The 23,301-nt window shown below is 39.4% G+C and overlaps 2 protein-coding genes across 9 annotated transcripts in view; one reads left to right on the top strand and one right to left on the bottom strand.

Moving 5' to 3' along the window:
• Tp53bp1 (tumor protein p53 binding protein 1) overlaps window positions 1–5,413 on the top strand; it is an 85,950-nt gene extending 80,537 nt beyond the window's left edge. For 6 of the 7 annotated variants that reach the window (XM_076850648.2, XM_076850650.2, XM_076850647.2 and 3 more), the window contains 2 exons: window positions 127–272; window positions 1,134–5,413. In XM_076850648.2, the coding sequence (XP_076706763.2) occupies window positions 127–272; window positions 1,134–1,321 (334 nt within the window). In that variant the 3' untranslated portion in view covers window positions 1,322–5,413. Of the gene's footprint in view, window positions 1–126; window positions 273–1,133 lie in introns of those variants that run through there. The other variant, XR_013090766.2, reaches the window with a different exon arrangement.
• Tubgcp4 (tubulin gamma complex component 4) overlaps window positions 2,388–23,301 on the bottom strand; it is a 54,338-nt gene continuing 33,424 nt past the window's right edge. Inside the window, exons 10-18 of one of the 2 annotated variants that reach the window (XM_076850669.2) lie at window positions 12,593–12,643; window positions 12,029–12,134; window positions 10,506–10,613; window positions 9,225–9,366; window positions 6,783–6,960; window positions 6,130–6,264; window positions 4,747–4,863; window positions 3,901–4,040; window positions 2,388–3,224 (exon numbers count right to left, since the gene is read on the bottom strand). In XM_076850669.2, the coding sequence (XP_076706784.1) occupies window positions 3,212–3,224; window positions 3,901–4,040; window positions 4,747–4,863; window positions 6,130–6,264; window positions 6,783–6,960; window positions 9,225–9,366; window positions 10,506–10,613; window positions 12,029–12,134; window positions 12,593–12,643 (990 nt within the window). In that variant the 3' untranslated portion in view covers window positions 2,388–3,211. The remainder of the gene's footprint in view (window positions 3,225–3,900; window positions 4,041–4,746; window positions 4,864–6,129; window positions 6,265–6,782; window positions 6,961–9,224; window positions 9,367–10,505; window positions 10,614–12,028; window positions 12,135–12,592; window positions 12,644–23,301) is intronic. The other variant, XM_076850670.2, reaches the window with a different exon arrangement.

The raw sequence follows: 23,301 nt of genomic DNA, 5'->3' as shown, positions 1-23,301 counted from the left end.
AGGGCTGTTTTGAAAGAATTCAGATGTACCCGAGTTTCTTTGCAGAATGGCTGTTTGTGGTCATTATCTGTCAGGCTAAGATCCTTTCCAATTCCAAAGGGCTTGCTCTCTCTGAATCCTTCATAGGCAACCACGTGAAAACCCTTTCCAGAATCTCAAGGTACTCTTGGTATCAGATCAACAGCAGAACTTCCTGGAGCTCTGGTCTGAGATCCTCATGACTGGAGGGGCAGCCTCTGTGAAGCAGCACCATTCAAGTGCCCATAACAAAGGTACCAGAAAGTGTGTGTGTGTTTTATTATTGTTCCAAGTACCCCACTATCTGTTGGGCCTGTGGTGTAATCTCAGTTTTGATAATTTCACCTCATCCTTTTTTTTTTTTTTTTCTTTTTTGGTACTGGGGATTGAACTCAGGGCACTCAACCTCTGACCACATCCCCAGCCCCATTTTGAATTTTGTTAGAGACAAGGTCTCACTGAGTTACTTAGCACTTCACCATTGCTGAGGCTGGCTTTGAACTTGTGAGTCTCCTGTCTCAGCCTCCTGAGCCAGTGGGATTACAGGCATGTGCCACCACACCTGGCTTTACCTTATCCATATTTCTAAGAGAAGAAAAGGTGTGTCAACATAAGTGAAGCACTGAGCTGTTCACGCTTCTGTTTCCAGTAGTATATTTGTTAAAACATTTCTACAATGTCAGCATATGTTTTTGGTTGTGATCAGGATTGTTTGACATAATAGGGCTTTACAGTTTGGGTAGACTATACATTATTTTTTTCTGTTGTTGATGGACCTTTATTTTATTTATTTATATGTGGTGCTGGGAATTGAACCCAGTGCTTCACACATTCTTAGACAAGTGGTCTACCACTGAGCCACAACCCCAGCCCACGTCTGTCTTTTTAAAATTTTTTTTTTAAGAGAGTTTTTTTTTTTAATATTTATTTTTCAGTTTTCAGTGGAAACATCTTTATTTTATTTTTATGTGGTGCTGAGGATTGAACCTAGTGCCTGTGCATGATAGGCGAGCGCGTTACTGCTTGAGCCGTATCCCCAGCCCCCTACATCTGTCTTTTTAATGGAGGACTAAATTGGCATCCTTTCCTCATTCACTTTCCCCTACTCCTTGCAGATATTGCTTTAGGGGTATTTGATGTGGTGGTGACAGACCTCTCATGCCCAGCTTCGGTGCTGAAGTGTGCTGAAGCATTACAGCTGCCTGTGGTGTCCCAAGAGTGGGTGATCCAGTGCCTCATTGTTGGGGAAAGAATTGGATTCAAGCAGCATCCAAAATATAAACACGATTATGTTTCTCACTAAAGATACTTGGTCTTACTGGTTTTATTCCCTGCTATTGTGGAGATTGTGTTTTAACCAGGTTTTAAATGTGTCTTGTGTGTAACTGGATTCTTTGCATGGATCTTGTATATAGTTTTATTTGCTGGACTTTTATGATAAAATAAATGTTGAATCTCTTTGGTTGTAGTAATTGGGATTTCTTCATCTGTGTCTTTGAGCCTAATCTCAGAATTAACAAGACAAACATAGTTATCTTTGGAGGTTTTTAGGTTTGCTCACTTTAGGACAGCTAACCAAGGAAGATAAAAATTTAAGAGTTTAAGGAAAATTTTGAGGCATCATTATCAAAAAGTTATCCCAGGCTGTCCAAACTGTTATGTTTCCAAAAACTCAATTATAAGGTAGGTCAGAGAACAGGTTAATATGCCAAAAGTTGAGTGGAAGAGGAGAGACTGTAAGTTTTTGACTGTTAAAGTTTCTCTCCACACACACAGCTGAGCTCACTGACAGCGGACCTATGGGTATTCCCCTGACCTGAAAAGAACTGAGTGGTCAGTGACCATAATAAGCTTGATGGGATGACTTTCTGTAAGATAAAATATTGAAAACTCTAGTGGGAGGTCCAATATATTATTATTGTCACAATTGCTAGAAGCTCTATCTTCCCTGTCCCTAGCATCATCCCTGTTCATGTACTCTTGTTCTCTAAACAGAGCCCAACACATTTTCTATAGGGAGCCAAACAGGAACAATTCCTAGGCTTTTTGGGCCATCTGGTCTCTCAGGACTACTCACCTCTGCTGTGAGAAGATGAGTGCAATTGTAGGCGATAGGTAAACAAATAAGTGTGACTGTTTAAAATAAAAACAAAACTACATTTACAAAAACAAGCAGTAAGCCAGAGTTTGCCAACCCCTGCTCTAGAGGCAGCAGAGGGAAGAAGGGATGGAAGGAGGGATCATTTCTAGCTGACCACTGCACAGACTAAGGGAATTATAACATGGTGGAAGAGGCAGAGATGAAGACCAGATTCAGTTCTGCAAATGAGACCAGAACACCACACTTTTTCCCATTTTGGAGGGAGATGTTAAGTGAATATTTACTTTATTCACACTGATACCAACATTAATGATTATCCATGATGATTGGGTCATATCAGGGGAACTTTAATTCCTGTCACTTGTCACAAGGTAGAATAACTGGCCATAATTTCCAGTAACAATTTGACCCCGATTTTCTCTTAAAAGATCTTTTTCATTGGTGGAAAAATACTTTAAATATATTGTTACTAGCTAGAATTGCCACTTGCAAAATTCTTAAGATTCACAGGTTTGAAGATCCTTAAGGCTGGAAGGCTCATAAATTTTAAAGGAGGAAAGAAATCTGTGTAGGCATGTTACTTGATACAGGGAGAAGGAAAGTCTTTCTCACCTTTGTATTTCTTACTTGCTGGTAACATCCAGCAGTTGACCTGTTTGTAAACATTCCTTTTTTACATATAATCCCCCCTCCCCCCCCCACACACAAAGAAACTTCTGATCTTTGTCATTTACTACTGTATTTCCCACACCTTGAATAGAACCTAGGCACATGGTAAATGCCCCATAAAAAACTGATTATTATAAATAATGAACATGCCTAGCAGATGCTCTTAGTGTAAAGGATGGGAGCCTTGTATGGTAGCAGAGGGACAGCTGACTCCACAGGTTCTCCTTGGTGTGGGCAGTCACATTCCAAATGGGAATGATGGGAAGGACTTCTACCTTTGGATTATTTCTAAGAGAAAAGGTAAAGCCCTCTTACTAGGCTGCAGATATTTGATGAATGGCTAGAGAATAGGATGAATCTTCGGTAACAGACTTGAGAATGTGGTGAGAATAACTGTTATTTCGGCTTATGAACCAGTAGTTTTCACATCCCGAAACTACAAAAGAAAAAAGAGCCTCATTAAATACCATGCTTTCCTAAGATCATCTTCAAGGAAATACAAATCAGTGTTAAGATAATGTCATCTTAACACTCAAGAGTCTGACTACTGATAAAACCACTTAAGAAAAAATCTGCTCTGAGGCATTTTAGTGAGAAAGAAAGGCAATGAAGTTCTTTTCTGAATGGAAACAACACAGACTTGAGAAGCCAAATACCAGTGGATCTCACTATTAGATTAAAAAAAAACTTCAGTGAGAAGGGGTGGTCCTGTCCTTTCACAGAATTAGAAGCTAGGGACCAGCAAAGCACAATGCCTTTGCTACAAAGGTAGCGTGTATCACAGCTGGGAGTAGAAGGCATACTTCCTTCCAGCTCAGCAATCCACAACCTTGCAAAGGACTTCAAACCCCTCTCACTATCAGGTGTTTCAGTATTTTCCTATGATGATGATTTTTTACTGGAAAATAATCTTCATTAAAATAATTAAAGATGGTCAGACACATACCTGTATCTCTGAGCCTTGTTTATAGAATGAGGGTATTTGGGATCAAATGATGGCTAAAGTCTTCCTTCAATTCAGTTCTGGAATTATGCAACTCATTAAATAGCAACACACACACACACACACACACACACACACACACACACAGTTTCCCAAGGGTTGTCCCTACCTGCCCAGAGTTCCGCCAGCCTGGGTGTAGTATTTGTTATAATCTAGTCGTAACAGTAGTTGAGCCAAATCTGAGTTGATCTGATGATTCCGGACACTGGAGAGAATCTTGAATAGAAGTGAAGACTGGCGGCTAAAGCCCTGCAAAAAGGAGGACTTAAGCTGGCATTCCCCTAAAACTCACCAGCTCTCCATGTGGAGGCCTAGAGCAGGAGAGTTCCTTGCTTAAAATTCCACAGAATCACCTGGTTCCCATTGCTTTTTTTTTTTTTTTTTTTTTTTTTTTGAAGTGCTGAGGATTGAACCAAGGGCCTTGTGCATATGAGGCAAGCACTCTACCAACTGAGCTATATCCCCAGCCCCCATACTCCCATTTCTGTTAGCTCCTAAAATGATTTGGTCCATAAAATTCATGACTTTTTATGAAAGTACTTTCTCACTAGTAGGAATTTAGCAGCCAGTTTCAAGTGAATATAATTCTATCATGTACAGCAGTTGGGAGACTTTTATTTTTCTTTTTTTGTTATAGGCAGATAATTATAATCTCAGTGAGACAGAAGATTAGCTCAAGGAAGTAAGGATGTAGGATGTGAGAAAGCACAATGCCAATGTATATTAGGTGGACTGATACATTCTTCAGGGCTGAACACTGTGAGGTGGCATTTTAATCATCTACTTCAAAATCAACTGATACCAACATTTTAATCTTTGTATCTTGTTATTTCTGTGTATATGTATTGGGGAAATGCTTTATTAACTTGGAGGAGAGATCATGAATTTTCCTTGGGCAAGACCACCTCTGTCCTTTGGATAGGGCTGTACACTTCCAATGGCGAAGCAGACTCACCTTCACGAGAATGCTCAGCTGGGCAGCTCCACGCTCATCTAGAGGGCCCAGGTTCTGACTGACCAGTGAACAAAAACTGTGACAGAGATCTAAGATTTCATTCAGGCAGTGAAACACCTACCCAGGAAAGCAAGTTAGCATTAGGAAAAAAGGAAGATGCATCTGTGAAGTGAAAAAATTTGGAAAAATGGTCTAACAGTTGACCTCCCATATCTGACCTCAGGACAGACAAAACCACTTGCAAGGCTGCTAGCCCCTCAAATGCAACATGTGCAAAACAGAATCATACCTTGCCTGCATTATTCTCTTAATCCACCCTACTCAAAACTTTCACTCTATCCACATTAATCATAGTTTCTTAGAAACTGTTCCTACCTGTGAGCTGTGGTGTTCCTGGTATCTGGGATACTCTTCTCTGTAACATCAGTTTAAGCCCCACACTCAGTGAAGTGCTTCTTCCCTATTGTAGCCTTTAGTGAGCTTTCACTTCTCTGCTATATTATCTGTACTGTTCACTTGGCAATTGTTCAGGCCACTTGTGTTGTTATCAATCTTTGTATGAATATATGTTTTGTTTCTCCAACTAGATTGTGAGCTCCTTAAGGGCAGAGCCATGACTTATACCTCTTTGTATTCCCAGTGCCTTGCATATAGTAAGCACTCAATAAATATTTAATGATGATGACTTGCTCTAATAGTCTGCTTTTCCACAAGGATGCACCCAGGCCATGCATAAACAGGGTCTATCTAACAAGTGGTTTTGATTGTTTTTAATTCATGGAATCCTCTGGAGTAGCATATACATAACTCATTTTTCCTTGGTGTTGCAAAAGTTCAAATCCCAAATACTAGAACAAAAAGAAGTCTATAGCACTGGTACTGTGGTATACTCAACCAGCTCCCATCACAGTTAAAGCAGTCACCATTGTGCTAGAAACTACAAGAGGTTATTATTTTTTTTAAATCCTAGAATTAAATCAGCTATGAGCTTTCAAAAAAAAATCTTGGTGTCTGGACCCCACTCTAGGAACTCTATATACAACTTTTAAACAACTGGTTAATCCTGGTCCAACAGATTTCTAAGAAAATGATCTCTTTTTATTGGTTTTTCTATAGTGTCAGAAGGATTTTTTAGTTTCTTTAACTCCTTCTAAGGGTTAAATATATAATTCTTTTATCTATAGCTGTTCACCATATCCTATGATACACATTTCAGAAATTCAAAGACATTTAAATTCCCTGTTAACATTCTCTTTTGGTTTTGCTTTATAAGTTGTTAAATGGAGTTGAACAAGTATTTAATGATAATTTTATATCCTGTCAATGCAGAGTATCTAAAAGAACAGTCAGTGCAGTCTAAGAAAACCAACCAGCCTTACTTACAGGTTTCAATAAGATAAAGGACTGAGCCAGCAAATTGCTTAGGAAGTGGTCGTGAGCCAATCGGATGCTTTCAAAGTCTCGAGTAGAATTGATTTGATGAAGCAGCTGTGAGAACTGAGACTCCAGCACATCTACCTGATAGACAGTTACACAATTTTTAGCACCTTGCACATTCTAAGCACCTTATTTCATTCTGTCCTATGCTTGACCGGAAGAAACAAATTCATTGCCCCCACTCATCTTTCCTCTAACAAAGCCATGTTCAGGCTAACCAAAGACACCCTGATATTGCCCAGCCTTGTAGGAAGTTATCTGTGTAATTCTTAACCACCCTCAATGTCTTAGACCACTCTCCACTGGCCCAACACATCCCCTCCACTGACTGACTTAATTCTAGAGAATTCCAGAAGTTCTAGCAAACACTAGGACAAGTAAACAATTAATGCTTTGCTGATAAAGATCCTAATTCCTTATTCCCCTTTATCTGTGTATTTCCAATTTTCTCTAAAATGCCCTCAAGACTCCTGCCTAGTGATAAAACCCCTGATCTTTTTCCAACTCTAAGCACTTTGCCAAACAGAATTCCTCTGTCTCCTGCCAACCTTCTAGATTTCTTTTCACACCCCTTCCTTCTACTAATCCCCAGAACATACCTGGAGATAGTACTGAAGATTATCTACCAAGAAAGCCATGTGATTTCTTAGGCGCCACTTGACCGCATCAGTCTGGTTGGACTTGAGGTGCTTACGCTGCATTTGTAGGGCCCAGCAGTGCTGCAGTTCAGCTTGGACCCGGCGCACACTCAGTAAATACTTAAAAACAACATTGTACCTAGGACAGAAATATCAGGCTATTCAAGAAACAAACCCCTATGCCCGTCTATGGGACAGACACAGACTCTACTATCCACCTCTCCCCCAAAAGGCAGGTAGGAAAGAATGGCTAGAGATGTGAACAAAGACACTGTGTCTTCTTTATACAATGAAATCTTACACAGCAGTCAAAATGAATGAATATGAGCTGTATAGCTGTATAATATAACAAAATGAGTCTTAGCAATATGATTCTGAATGAAATAGGTAAACTGCAGAAGATCACATATAACCTTTTAAGTAATTCTTAAAACAAATGAAAGCAGGGGCTGGGGATGTGGCTCAAGCGGTAGTGCACTCGCCTGGCATGCGTGTGGCCCGGGTTCGATCCTCAGCACCACATACAAAACAAAGATGTTGTGTCCGCCAATAACTAAAAAATAAATGTTAAAATTCTCTCTCTCTCCCTTCTCTCACTCTCAAAAAAATGAAAGCAAAAAAAATATGAGGGAATATAGTTTGATATTACAAAACTGTACATTGGGGTTTATATTAATAATAATAACCTTGGGTTGGGGGATGCAAGGGGACAGGACTGGGAAGGACCATGTAAGTAGATGAACAATAATCATCAATGTTCTAGTTTTTATGCTAGGAAGTGATGTGATGATGATGTGTGTGGGAAGGCAGGCAGGTAGGAGGGTCTTGCATGTACCAAAAAGAATTTGTTAGCAGACCCCTGCCTCCAACAAGCTGAGGGGCTAAATGCTTACTGCTGAGACCCTGTACTAAGAAAACCCAAGAGAAGAACAGCTAGTTTTTGGTAGAGTTAGAGATTTACTTGTTCACAGGCAGGTTTGCAGAAGACAGTCTAATTCCACTAAGTTTAAAAATTTTTTGATATACTTCAAATGGAAGAGACGTACTGAAATAGTAGACCATCTCTGGACATGATTTGAACATATCTAACAATATAGACACTTTTTAGATAAAAGTAAATTGCATTACAAACTGGATTAGGTTATAGAGATTATTGTTAGTTTTCTTGAGTGTGATACTGGCACTGTAGCTCTGTTGAAAACATCCCTTTTTGAACTGCACAGGAGCCAAGCGAAATAGCATATCTGGGATTTGCTCTAAAGGCTGTAGCACAACACAGGGGAGGGAAAGTTGAAGGAAGCAGCTTAATGCTGGTGGTTACTGAAACTGGATAATGAGGATGGAGACATGTGTTATAGTCTATACTTTTATTGATAGTTAGAAATTTTCATAATAAAAAGTTCAAAAACAAAACTTCCAAACTAGATTTCCTCAAGAGTTAATAACATATCAAGTGAGGAGGAAGTGGACTACGGGCCTGTGGGATGCTGTGGGCTGTGGAAGTTTGGAGGCTCTTTGGACAAGGTCCCTGCAGCTTGCTGGGCTCTGAACCTGCTGTAGAATCTTCTCCCTGAAACTTGTGTAGCTTACATCAAGGCTGTCATTGTGTAAGTGATGCCTACCCTAAAACAAGTAGACAGAGGCTGTACAGAACTGGGAGGATGGGAAAAAAGGGGTTTAAAGAAGAGATGGCCCCATTTGCTTATTATTTTTCCTTTTCTCTATTCCTCTAGCCTCATGAGCATGACAATTTCCTCCCTTTCCCTACAGCTCTGGTTCCTCTGGTTTGGGGATATGAGGTCCTGCAATAGCACTGGGCAGGCTCTCATGATATAGACAAGGCTGGCCTTACAAAGTCTCATACCACCTTTATTTCACGCCCCCAGAAGGGTGTCCCTGTTGCCTTTCTCTGGATGTAAAAGGAAGTGATCTCCCTAGAAGCTAAAATCTATAGCAAACACTTGGGCTTTCCCAAGTATAGCAACGAAAAAATATTATAAAAGTTAGGAGGAAACTCATCAAGTCTGAAGGAATCACTAAGGTCCAGACTCTTAGTGTGGTACTGCACCCCTCATTCTCCTGAGGTTACAATTGGCAGCCTATAAACTGCTTGTTATTTCACAAGCTTTTTTAAAAAAATTATGTTTATAAGTATATATCTTCCCTTCCCATTCATTCCAGTTCCCACCCCTACTGTGTCATGTCTGTAGCCTCACTTATTAATGTGAAACTGTCTTGTCTCTGAAGACATGAGTTTGCAATTTCTGATTTGTAGACTGTTAAAACAAAACAAAACAAACAAAAAAGTAGCTGTCTTGGTTCCATCAATTCCATACATGCTAATTTCTTTCCTAGGAAACAAGGTGGATAAAATTTACCTCTAACAAACTCCAAAATACTCACTTTTCCAGGACAGCTGGGGTGAAGAGAATGTGTAGAGGCCATTGTACTTTGTAGGAAAGACCAAGGGCTGCCCAGCCAGATGCAGGGGCTTCCCGGGGGGAAGTTTCCCGAGAAGGCGCTTCTCTTGCCTGAGTAGCATCTGCTAATTAATGATCAGGAGAAGAAATGAAAAAAAAAAGACAAATTGGTTAATCCAGAGTCAGATTCAACAAGGTGAATAACATTCATGGAATGAGTATTCACTGGTGTCTGCAGTGTGACAGCACAAGGAACACAAAGGTAGAGGGCAAGGAAATTGCTATGTGAGGTTCTCTTGAAGGGTCTTTTGGATTCTTTTTTCAATGTTATAGTCTGGAGGCAGCATTACCAAAAACAAACTACAAAAAGTACACCCTGGGCATCTCACTAGACTTCTGGACTTCTCTTTTCTCCTATAAAAAATTTGGGTACTATACTAATATTGCTGGTGGCACTGCAAATTGGTGCAACCACTCTGGAAAGCAGTATGTGTATTCCTCAGAAAACTTGGAATGGAACCACCATTTGACCCAGCCATCCCACTCCTTAGACTATACCCAGAGGACTTAAAAATCAGCATACTATAGTGACATAGCCACCTCAATATTTATGGCATCTCAATTCACAATAGCTAAACTGTGGAACCAATCTAGATGTCCTTCAATAGATGAATGGATAAAGAAACTGTGGTATATATGCACAATGGAATATTACTCAGCATTAAAAGAGAATAAAATTATGACATTTTCAGGTAAATGTATGGAATCAGAGAAGGAGAATATCATGCTAAGCAAAGTAAGCCAATCCCAAAATATCAAAGGCCAAATGTTCTGTCTGATAAGTGGATGCTGATCCCTAATGGGGGGAGAAAGCATGGGGAGAATGGATGAACTTTGGGCAAAGGGGAAAGAGAGCAGGGGAGGGGGCGTGGGGACAGGAAAGATGGTGGGATGAGATGAACGGCATTACCCTAGGTACACGTGTGACTGCACATGTGGTGCAACTCTACATGGTGTACAACCAGAGAAATGAAAATGCGTGTTCCATTTGTGTACAATGAATCAAAATGCATTCTGTTGTATAACTAATTAGAACAAATTTTAAAAAATGAAAACAAAACAAAACAAAACAAAACTGGGGTATTGGACTAGATGGTTTCTAAGGTCCAAAATTATATGTTTCTGTGGAGGTAGATAGAAGCAGGGATGGGAAAATGGATGGTGACCAGGAGGAACAGAAAGGAAGCAGAAAAGAACGGCAAACCTTTGTGCTCTTTTCCATGATACTCAATTGTCAAGTGCAACAGAGGAAGAAGGTTATCATCATCCAACAACACCTTGTGTGCTGACTGTTGAAAGGCCACATTCACATCTGCAAGAAAGAACACATGGGTTGACAGGAAAGCTAACAGCAGGATGCAGCAGACATGTGTTCCTTTGCCTGACCAGCATTCATTTCTCCTTTTCTTCTTGTTGGTGACAGCATCCTGAGAGTATCATGACTGCCCAACATAGTTCTTGTGGTTCCAGTGAGCTTGGAAATACCTGATTCTAGGATGGCAGGCAAGCCAGGCATGAGCAGATGGAATGTAAAACTCTATACAGCTACATTTTGTTTAGGGGTATAACATGACCTAATTCAGGCCAATCCAGAGGCTGTACTGAGACCCTTAAAGAGCACAGTTCTGGTCAGAATAACAGAGACTTAGTAGGATGTAAAAACTTGGCTAGAGTCTACCATTCAAAACAGGTCTGTCCAAGAAGAAAGGCAGAGGTGAAGATGGAAAGAGACCAAGTTAAAGGAATCACATAAGCCATTGGAGCATTTTGCCTAAAGCCATCACACCTCTAAGTTTTTCAGTTATAAAAATCAATAATTCTTCTTCCCTTTTTTTCTTACATGAGTTTGAATTGGATTTTCTGATATTTGCAACCAAAAATGTACTATTTAAGTATAGTGGATATCTATTGTTTTACTGACTAGAAAAATAATCATAAAAAATAAATCATCCTGAAATAATCATCTGTATTATTTTTCTACCTTTATTTTTTTTTTTTGGGGGGGGGGACTCTGATTCCTATTTAGCTCTCTTCATGTGGTCTAAATGGGAATAGTCATTAATTGATCTAGGGGTGGATACTGCTGAACTAGTGTCTAACCTCTTCAAGTGATTCAGGAATAGGCATTTGATTTGGGTTGAGCCAAGCAAAACCCTTCCCCTGAAATTCTTTAACTTGCTATTGAGAGACCACATTTGGTTTCTTCAGTAGAGGACACTGGGAAGTTCTTGATGGCCCTAGAAAGTCAGAGTACATAAGAGACAAAGACAAAATACAGTGAGAGAGAATTCTGATAGTATCCAAGTCCCTAATTTCAGATGTTGTAAGGCCCAGTTGTACCACTGTTCCATTAGAGTTTTACATATAATAGCAAATAAATCCCCCTTTTCTAACTAGGTGAGCTCAGGTTAAAATAAAACAGTTCTAATGTAATACTCTAAGTGACAATAAGTCCCAATATGCCATATATGAGATATATATATTCTGATGAGATGAAATACCTGGTTTGAAGGCCTGTACCAACTCCTCCAGGTAGGGTCACAGGGCCAAGGTACTGTTCCTAATGACCTCAGGGTGAAGCCTACCTGAAAGCCCATCTTTGAAAGCACTGCTCTGGTAACTCACCAGGCTGCTTGTATATGGAGCAGGCCTAAAAGCATCAGTAGCAGCCAAGAAATACCCTGTAACTTCAGTAAGCTGGTATTCTCAGGGTCATAGGGCAATTACCATGCTCGGTTACTGCAGTGGGTGGTGTTTTTAACATGTGTTGAGCTGTGTCAATGAAGGCCTGAAAGAGTTCTCCTCGTCCCAGAAGGTAAAAGTCTTTAATGATCTGAGGAAAGAATTTCAATTTACAATTCAGTAAAGCAGGATCAGGAGGGCCTCATTATCCTGAGGAAATTACACAATATATTTCCAATCTTATCAGTCTGAAAGACATAGGCATTTTGAAGAAGCATTCAGAGCATTTCCTCCTAGTAGGATGATGGCTTGTGTTTCATTTCATTTATGCAATGGCAACATACTAAAACCAGAAGAAAGTAAACTCCCAAATCTTTGTGCTACAGTAGATTTGTAACCCAAGGTACTTTTTGCTCACTTGAGAAAGAGCAAATGAGTCCACTATGCCAGTCTGGGGTATAGGCAATCAGTGCCCCCAGGAGAGGTCAAAGAATGTATCCACTATGCCAGTCTGGGGTATAGGCAATCAGTGCCCCCAGGAGAGGTCAAAGAATGTAAGCTACTGCCCACCAGCATTATGTTGAGAATGAAAAGAACAGCTGTTATTACCTTCAGCTGACCCAGCAGATCTGACTCCTCTACCATCAGCTTCCAGAGATGCTTTGAAAAAAACCAACAAAACAGGGACAAATGTTCATTACAATGAAAATTCCTATAAGAAATGGTTTTGTACAAGTTCTGCCATGTATTGATGAAAGAATATATACATAACCAAATTCAGATTAACAGTTTAAAAAACCCATGAAGATGGAAATGTTCTGAAATTTTTGATAACAGTCATGTAACATTTGTGAATATAGTAAAAACCACTGACTTAAAAATGGCTACAATGTTGTGCCTGTAATCCCAGCTATTTGGGAGGCAGTGGCAGGATGATCGAGAGTTCAAGGACAGCTTGGGCAATTTGTCTCAAGCTAAAAATTAAAAAGGGCTGGGGGGAATTGAAATGTTGAATATTATTATGTGAAATCTGTCACAAAAAATAAAATTTCAATGTCAACAGCTTTATAATGTTTTGAACAACCAATAAAAAAAATAAAATAAAATATCAAACTATGAACATTACTAAATTGAGGCTTAAAGGAAGAAAAAAACCATATTACCAATTACCTTAATAGATTCAACTAAAGCACTTGATAAAATTTTATATTTGTTCATGATTTAAAAAAAGGAAGGGAGAAGGAAACATCTTTATTCTGATAAAGAGTATATATCAAAAACTCACAGCTACTACTTCTCAATGGTGAAGCATTAGAAGAAATTCATTTAAAGTCACTTAACTGTACTAAAGATTTTGCCAGTGCAGTAAGGGGAAAAAAGGTGTGTGTGCGCACATGTCTGTGTATGTGTGAAAAGCCAAACTGTAACTATTAACAGATACTATCACTATCTGCATAGAAAGTACAAGAGAACTGATAATACAGACCATTAGAATTAGTAAGAGAATTCAGTAAAGTTGATGAATAATAGACAGAAATGAAGTATATAACCATCATGAAATGTAAAGTTACTATTTGTCCAGTGAAGTGACCAACAGTGGTTTAGGGTGCTGGGATTTACCACCCTTGGACCACTAATGGTCTACCCTCCTCAATCTCTGACTTACTGGAACTGACAAGATTAGGAATTGGCCTTTGACCCTTCTCCAGTACATATTACTAGACAAAGGGGAATAGAAGCTCACAGGCCAAGACAGACATGGGTAGAATAAAAGGTACAACAGACCAGACAACTTTGCCCATGTGAAGCATTAGTTTTAGAACAGGCTGCGTGGTCGTTTCAGGGTGCCATCCAGAACCCCTCTGCATGCTCAGATACTCATTACCCACAGGTGCTGGGAGTCTTGCCTGTTTGTCAGCAGTTCAGGGACGGTACTTGGCTAAAGATCCTCTTCTCCCTTGCTAAAGGCAGCCCACATCCCCAAACTGGCAGATTCAGGGGTATAGTAGCTCAGCCCCTTAGCTCTTTGGACATTTCTGAAGGCCATCCTAGTTTCAGAGCTCTGCAATATGATCACCCAAGGCTCCTATTGGAACTGCATCACAAAGTATCTTCTCCCTCTGGTTAATTCTGCTTCACTCACTTATTCCAACTAAATCCTAATCTTAGAATCTGTTTCCTGGGAAACCTGACTTGGGACTTGAGCCAAGAATTCAAAATACTCATGATAAACATGCTTAAAGAGGTAAGGACAATGGCAATGTAAATATATAAAAAGAAAACAAAAAGAATCAAGTTGTTTAAATAATTATATAGCCACATGCAAAAATTTTTTAAATGATCCATACCTCACAACATATGGAGAAATTAACTCAAAATGATCACAGACTTAAATATAAAGCTGAAAACTATAAAATTGAAGAGAGAAAATAGAGGGAAAAATCTGTGACCTTGGTTAGGCAAAGATTTCTTAGATACAACACTAAAAACATCCATTAAAAAAAAAAGATAAGCTGGGCTTCATCAAAATTAACAATTTCTGCTCTTTGAAGGAGACTATTAATGGAATGAAAAGAGAAGTCACAGGCAGTGAGAAAATAAGTCACATATCTGCCACAGGACTTATATTCAGAATATAAAAAAGCTCTCAAAATTCAACAGTAAGAAAATTAAAAAGTCAACACAAAATGGGCAAAAGTGGATGAAAAATATTTGACATCATTAGTCATTAGGGAAATGCAAATTACAATGAGGGAACTACCCAAATTTCTATCAACACAAAGATTGATAAACATTTTGGTAGAAAAAAAGGAAAACTACTAAGCAGAAAAAAGGAATCAACTACTGATAAATGCAAATTGGATTCATCTCAAAATAATATGCTTAGTAAATCTTAGTAAAAGATTATTTTCTCCTCCAAAGAGTGCATACTGTGTCATTTCATTTTTATAAACTTTAAAAAAATGCAACCTAACTTAACACAGAGTAGTTGCTGGGGACCCGAAGTATAGGAAGAATAGGATGTAAGTACATACAAAGGTTGAAAATAAAGGATGGAAGAAACTATCATGTAAATAAGGCCAAAAGAAAGCTGGACAGTGAGTGATCTTAACAATATGAATGATATTATCACAGGTGACACAGGACACTGTCACGAGCCAGCCATGGGCTATGTGTGTGAGCCATGAGCATCTGAGCAATGTCAGTCAATCTGTTGACCACAAGACATCACCAAGCAACCCCCTGAAACCCAATCCCTTGGCTTATTTGGGTTGAATGTCTTCCCCTTAAATAAATAGGATGGTCTCAGGTGTGCTCTCTCTCCCTTTTGTCTGCATCTCTTGCTTCTCTTGTGGGAACTAGGGCCAAGGAGCCATCACTGGACACCAAGAAAAAGGTACTTTCTGTGTCCCTGTGATTATTCAGTGTCAACCCAATTCACCTGGAGTGACCCTGACTGATTTAGTTGCATGTCGTGGCAGGACACCATGTGATAAAAGGAAAAATACATACATTGTATATATGCACATAACTAACATATAACCTCAAAATTATTAACTAGAACATTCTTAGAATTCTAAACACAGATTATATATTCTCTGGGCACATGTGTTGAGAGCCACAGTTGGAATGGCCCCTGGCATTTTGCCAGAAGGAATGGTTGAGAGGTGATGCCAGTGAGCCATTAAGATGATGATAATTGATTGTATGTCCTCCTCTGAGAAGTGTCTGTTCAGGTCCTTGGCCCATTTGTTGATTGGGTTATTTGTTTCCTTATTGTTTAATTTTTTGAGTTCTTTGTATACTCTGGATATTAGGGCTCTATCTGAAGTGTGAGAAGTAAAGATTTGTTCCCAGGATGTAGGCTCCCTATTTACCTCTCTTTTTTTTTTTTTTTTTTTTTTTTAAAGAGAGAGAGAGAGAGAGAGAGAGAGAGAGAGAGAGAATTTTTTTTTAATATTTATTTTTTAGTTATCGGCGGACACAACATCTTTGTTTGTATGTGGTGCTGAGGATCAAACCCGGGCCGCACGCATGCCAGGCGAGCGCACTACTGCTTGAGCCACATCCCCAACCCCGTGTTTACCTCTCTTATTGTTTCTTTTGCTAAGAAAAAACTTTTTAGTTTGAGTAAGTCCCATTTGTTGATTCTAGTTATTAACTCTTGTGCTATGGGTGTCCTATTGAGGAATTTGGAGCCCGACCCCACAGTATGTAGATCGTAGTCAACTTTTTCTATCAGACGCTGTGTCTCTGACTTGATATCAAGCTCCTTGATCCATTTTGAGTTAACTTTTGTGTATGGCGAGAGAAAGGGATTCAGTTTCATTTTGGACCTGAACAGACACTTCTCAGAGGAGGACATACAATCAAGGGCCTGAACAGACACTTCTCAGAGGAGGACATACAATCAATCAACAAGTACATGAAAAAATGCTCACCATCTCTAGCAGTCAGAGAAATGCAAATCAAAACCACCCTAAGATACCATCTCACTCCAGTAAGATTGGCAGCCTTTAGGAAGTCAAACAACAAGTGCTGGTGAGGATGTGGGGAAAAGGGTACACTTGTACATTGCTGGTGGGACTGCAAATTGGTGCGGCCAATTTGGAAAGCAGTATGGAGATTTCTTGGAAAGCTGGGAATGGAACCACTATTTGACCCAGCTATTCCCCTTCTTGGTCTATTCCCTAAAGACCTAAAAAGAGCACACTACAGGGACACTGCTACATCGATGTTCATAGCAGCACAATTCACAATAGCAAGACTGTGGAACCAAACTAGATGCCCTTCAATACATGAATGGATTTATACACAATGGAGTATTACTCTGCATTAACAACTGACAAAATCATGGAATTTGGAGGGAAATGGATGGCATTAGAGCAGATTATGCTAAGTGAAGCTAGCCAATCCCTAAAAAACAAATGCCAAATGTCTTCTTTGATATAAGGAGAGTAACTAAGAACAGAGTAGGGACGAAGAGCATGAGAAGAAGATTAACATTAAACAGGGATGAGAGGTGGAAGGGAAAGGGAGAGAGAAGGAAATTGCATGGAAATGGAAGGAGACCCTCAGGGTTTTACAAAATTACATACAAGAGGAAGTGAGGGGAAAGGGAAAAAAAAAACAAGGGGGAGAAATGAATTACAGTAGATGGGGTAGAGAGAAAAGAGGGGCAGGGAGGGGAGGGGAGGGGGGATAGTAGAGGATAGGAAAGGCAGCAGAATACAACAGACACTAGTATGGCAATAGGTAAATCAATGGATGTGTAACCGATGTGATTCTGCAATCTGTATACAGGGTAAAAATGGGAGTTCATAACCCACTTGAATCAAAGTGTGAAATATGATATATCAAGAACTATGTAATGTTTTGAACAACCAACAATAAAAATTAAGAAAAAAAAGATGATGATAATTAAGTTAAGCTGTGTATAATTGCTGTGACTGGATGATGCTGGATTGAAACAGGCTGTGTATTCAGTTGTATATAGACCCCTGCTGTCTGGCAATAGGGCGGCTCTGGCAGCTACTTTTGAGTTCTCCCGGAGTGAGTTCCGGTCAGCGAGTTCCGGTTGAGCTTTTGCGGGGATTCCTGGAGAGTTGGTGAAGTTGGTGGAGGGAGTTTCGGTTGGTGTGTGGTGTTCCTGGAAGGGCCGCATGGGTGGCGTTCGTAGGAGTTCGGGCAATAAAGGAGTTCCTGTTTGAACCTACAAGTGCCTCATGGCGGCTCGGTTATTTTGTGCCCAGCCAGACTGCGGCACACATGCACAATAATTAAAAACAAAAAAGCCAGTTTTGCATGCCTATAATCCTAACTACTTGGGAGGTTGAGGCAGGAGGATTTCAAGTTCAACACCAACGTGGGCAACTTAGTGAGACCCTGTCTCAAAATAAAAAAAAAGGTCTGTGGTAGAGTGCTTGCCTAGAATACATGAATACCACAATACTGCAAAATGACAGCAACAACAAAAGCCAGAATTTCTGTATTAGTCCCTAAAGGAAACTGCACAAAGGAAGAATATGTAGACTATGTTCTCCACTGTACTGCAAGAATTTAGAAGAAATAAATTCCTTGGTTACAAAGAAAATCATAAAGAAAATAAAGAATTATTTAGAACAGGGACTGGACTGTAGTTCAGTGGCAAAGCACTTGCCTAGCACATTTTGAGGCACTGAGTTAGATCCTCAGTATCACATTTAAAAAAATAAAATAACAAGGGAAGGCACACTGTTCATCTACAAGTACCAAAAAAAAAAATTATTTAGAATAGAATGATAACGGAAGTTCCACATGCCAAAAACTTGTGGGACACATTCAGAGAAATATTTAAAGTTTTATATGTATTTCTTATGAAATAAAGGTTAAAAATAAAGGAATCAAGCTTTCAACTTGGAAAAATTCAAAGAATTAAGAAAGCATTACAACTGACACCTCAGAAATATAAAAGATCATTAGAGATTATTATAAACAACTATATGTCAAAAAATTTGATAACTTAGAAAACAATGGATAAATTCCTGGACATATATTCCTTACTAAGACCAAATCATGAAGGAATAGAAAACTTGAACATGCCAATCAATAATAAGTAACAAAATTAAATCATGAATAAAAAGCCTCCCTGAGAGCAGACGGTTTCTCTGCTGAATTCTAACAAACATTTAAGGAGCTAATACTAATTTTCCTTAAGTCATTCCAAATAAACAGAAGAAGGAGGAATATTTTGAAACACATTATTATGGTACGGACATGAGATACACTCCCCACAAAACTCCTCTTTTAATGCAGGAATGTTCAAAGGTGAAATGATAGGACTGTAAAACCTGTAACCTACTCAGTCTATTCTACTTTGAATGAAGTAACTGTGTGGTAACTATAGGCAGGTGGGGTATGTCAGGAAGAGGTGAGTACCTGGGTACATGCCTTGGAAAGGGCTCATCTTCCATGTGGCTACCTGTGACTATCTATTTGTCTGTCTCTCTCCCTTCTCTAAGTTGTTCTTTTCAGGTATTTTGGTCACAGCAATACAAAAGCTGACTAAAACAGAAACTAGTACTAGGAGTGGGGTCATTGCTATGACTAACCTAACCATGTGATTCAGAATCCTTTGGAAATGATTTGCAGAAGGAATTTGCAAATGTTTGAAAAAACAGGCTGGAGAAGCCTTAAATTTTGTTATCACCCAGAATGCAAATAGTAATATGTACTATGCTCATAAGGTTTCAAAGAGAATTGAATTACAAGAGGCCACTTGTGTTACATTCTGGCAAAGAACTTGTCTACATTTTACCCATGTTTTGAGACTTTGTGTGAGGCTGAATTTAAAAGTAATGCGCTAATTAATCTAGTAGAGAAAATTTCAAGGTAGCATAACATTCAGGAAGTGTTATGGATACTGCCAGCAGCTTTTAACCAGGTTTACTCTGAGAATTATGAAGAAAAAACAGAACCAAAAGATTTTAAAAACTTGCAGTTTGGCCAGAAAAATGCTCATAAAGCTGAGGCAAATGAAGATGTGATTGTTAAAGAGATCACAGATACTAAAGAGATGCGAAGTACTAGGCAGAGACAATAGGAAAGGTGCCTTAAGTGCATCTCAGGAATCTATAAAACCACATTCACTCTAGGCTCAAGAAGGTAGAAGTGAAAATTCTTTTGAGATCATGGAGGTGCCCTGTCTCCATAGGAGGTGCCTAGAAAGTTATTTCATCCAGGCACTCAGAGGTCATTGGCATGATCCCAGAGAGCTCAGCTACTGCACAAGCTGACAGCTGATCTGGTGCTGGTTCTGCAGGGACACTGGATGCCGGAGTTAGGGAGTCATGGAGGCTTACACTGAAATTTCAAAGGCAGTCCTGGGAGGCTAGGCAAAGTATAGTAGGGTTGGAATCCTACTATATTCCAACTAGGGCTGTCCTGAGAGTATGAAGCGAAGCTGGAATGAAGACCTCAGAAATTAAGAGTGGCCAGTAACATGGACTGTATGCTGACTAGAGAGAGAAGGCCAAGCTAAAAAAGAGGTCATGTGCACTACAGCAGGCAAAGCCAAAGGGGTGGGACTCCTAGGCCCTTTGGAAAGAACATATCACTATCATGTGTCCTACATGCTATATGTAGAGTTACAGGTAGAGTTATTAAACCTGTTTGCCCAGCTAGATTTTGGTCTTGCTTTGGCTCCATTCCTTCTTTCTATGCTCCTATTTCTCCTTTTGGAATGGGAATGTTTATTCTGTACCACTATATTGGATATATGTCATTTGCTTTTGATTTCTGTAGGGACTTACAGCCAGTAGTTTGATCTGAGTCTCAGAGAAGACTTTGTACTTGGACTTTTGGGCAATTCTGCAAGTGTTAATGCTATGTGACTCTTGGAGATGAACTAAATGCCTTTTGCATTGTGAGACAGACATGAGCTTTTGGGAGCCAGGGGTGGAATTATGGTTTTGATGAGGTGTCCCCTCAAATGAAGGTCTGTTTTCAGTGAAATGATTGGATTATGAGAACTGTGACCTAATCAGTACATCTTAATTTGAATGGACTATCTGGGTGGTAACTCTAGGAGAGATGCATGGCTAAAGGAGATGGATCACTGGATGAGTGCCCATCTTCCCTAAGGCTGGCCCGCTTGCTCATGTGTGTTTGTCTCCCCAACACCTTCCTCTTTCCTGGCTACTATGGGGTGAACTGTTTTCCTCCACCCTGCCCTTTGGCTATGATATACTACCTTACCTAGGGCCCAGAGTAAGACTGAGACCTCTGACACCATCATCCCTAAATAATCGTTCCCTCCTCAAAAGTTTTCTCATCAGGTATTTTGCTCACAGCATGCAAAAGCCAACTAAAACATGCATACTCCAAGACTAGCATTACCTGGATTCCAAAACCAGATAAAGGCAGAAAAATAATGAAAAATTATAGGTTCACATCCTTGACAAAAATAGATGCAAAAATCCTGAACAAAATACTAACAAATGGAATCCTACAGCACAATGAAACAATTATTTACTATGAACAAGTGAGATTCACCCCGGGATATAAGGATGGTCCAATACAGTCAAATCAATAAATCTGATATGCTGCATCAACAAAAAAGACAAAAACCATATGATCACTTCAGTAGATGCAGAAAGGGCACTTGATAAAGTTTAACACTCCTTCAAGATAAAAACTCCCAATAGGTAGTTTAATAGTAGAGCACTTGACTAGCATGCATGAAGCTCTACCTTAAACCCCAGTACTGCAAAAGAACAAAGCAGAAAAAAACAAACTTTGAAGAAATTCAGTTTTAAAAAACATACCTCGATATAATAGAGATCATATATAACAAACTAACAGTTAAAATCACATTGAATGGGGAAAAGCTGAAAGCCTTCTTAGTAAGACCTGGAACAAGATAAGAATATCCAACCAGAGATATGAAAAATTGTGCTCTATATGTAATTGTAATGCATGCCGCCATCATATATAAATAAAAAAAAAGATAAGGATATCCACTTTCACCTCTTTTATTCAACATAGTTCTGATAGTCCTAGGGAGAGTAATCAGGCAAGAGAAAGAAGGCACATCTCAATTGGAAAAGAAGTTGTCAAAATTGTTACTGTTTGTAAATGATGAGATCTTATGGCAGAAAGTGCCAAAAATTCCACCAAAAAAATTTTAGACTAAATGAGTTTAGAAAAGTTATAGGATAAAAAAGTCAGTGGTGTTGCATTATGCCAATAGTGAATTATCTGAAATAGAAATTAGGAAAGCAACCCCATTTACAATAGCTCCCCCAAAAGTAATATATGCAGGAATAAATTTAACCAAAGAGATGAAAGACATTTACAATGATAATTGTAAAATAATACTGGTGAAAGAAATTGAAAAGAATACATAAAAGTGAAAAGATATCCTATATTCATGGATTGGAAGAATCAATATTGTTAAAATGTCTTTACTACTCAAAGTGATCTAAAGATCCAATGCAATCTCTATTAAAATACCAATGACAGTCTTCACAGAACTAGGAAAAACAATTCTAACATTTACATGAAACCATACAGAAACCCTGAACAGTCAAAGCCATCTTGAACAAAAAGAACAAAACAAGAGGCATTACACTATTTGACTTTAAACACACAATGCTGTCACAAGCTGTCCATGGGTTGCATGTGGGTCACCGCATATCAAAACCTAGTGGAAACATCTGGTGTCTGGGAATGACCAGTGGACATTTTCTCTGGTCAACTGCCAGGGACAATGTGAATTTCTAACCTGCTCTGCCGTGTCCCATGGAGCAGCTGAGATGCGTGTGACCTGCCAAGAAGCCAATCAACCTGCAGACTGCAAGATATCACCAAACAAGACTCCGTCCTTGAAACCTTACCCCTGCCTTTGACGTACCCCCTTAAATAAACCACTGAAGCCATTTCCTTTTTCTGGTTCCAGCACCCATATGGACTAGATACATCAGGGGCTTGGCTTTTTTGTAAATATATTTTTATTTGTGTTTTGCTATTCACTAAGTTATTTGAGACTAAATTTCCAGGTAGCTTCACCCTCCTGAGTAGGAAGAACCACCCCCTCAAGGAGATGGTGGCTGTCACCCCATTACAACTCTATAGCAATCAAAACAGCATGCCAGCATGGTGGCACACACCTGTAATTCCAGTGGCTCAGGAGACTGAGGCAGGAGGATTGCAAGTTCAAAGCCAACCTCAGCAACAGTGAGGCACTAAGCAACTCAGTGAGACCCTGTCACTAAATAAAATACGAAAAAAAAAAAAAAAAAAGGCTGGGATGTGGTTTAGTGGTCAAGTGCCTCTGAGTTCAATTCCCAGTGCAAGTCTCCCCCCACCCCACCACCCTGCAAAACAGCATGGTATTGGCATAAAAACAAACACACAGATCAGCAGAGCAGAATACATCCTAAAAGTAAACCCACTCATCTGGAGCAGCTGATTTTGGACAAAGGTGCGAATAAGAACAAGCACTGGAGAAAGGAACACCTTTTTAATAAATGATGCCAGGAAAACTGGACATCCACGTACCGAAGAATGAAACTAGAACACTATCTTTTTTTATTTTTTATTTTAATTTTTTGGTACTGGGGATTGAACACAGGGGTGCTTAACCACTGGGTCACATTCCCAGCCCTTTTTTACATTTTTTTTTTTTTTTTTAAGAGACAGGGTCTCACTGAGTTCCTTAGGGCTTCACTAAGTTGCTGAGGCTGGCTTTGAACCCACTATCCTCCTGCCTCTGCCTCCTGAGCCACTGGGATTACAGGCTTGCACCACCATGCCTGGCTATGGATTCTCTTATGAGC

The sequence above is a fragment of the Callospermophilus lateralis genome, chromosome 3, assembly GCF_048772815.1.
Source record: "Callospermophilus lateralis isolate mCalLat2 chromosome 3, mCalLat2.hap1, whole genome shotgun sequence".
Taxonomy (NCBI): domain Eukaryota; kingdom Metazoa; phylum Chordata; class Mammalia; order Rodentia; family Sciuridae; genus Callospermophilus; species Callospermophilus lateralis.
This window is presented reverse-complemented; position numbering and strand designations above follow the sequence as displayed.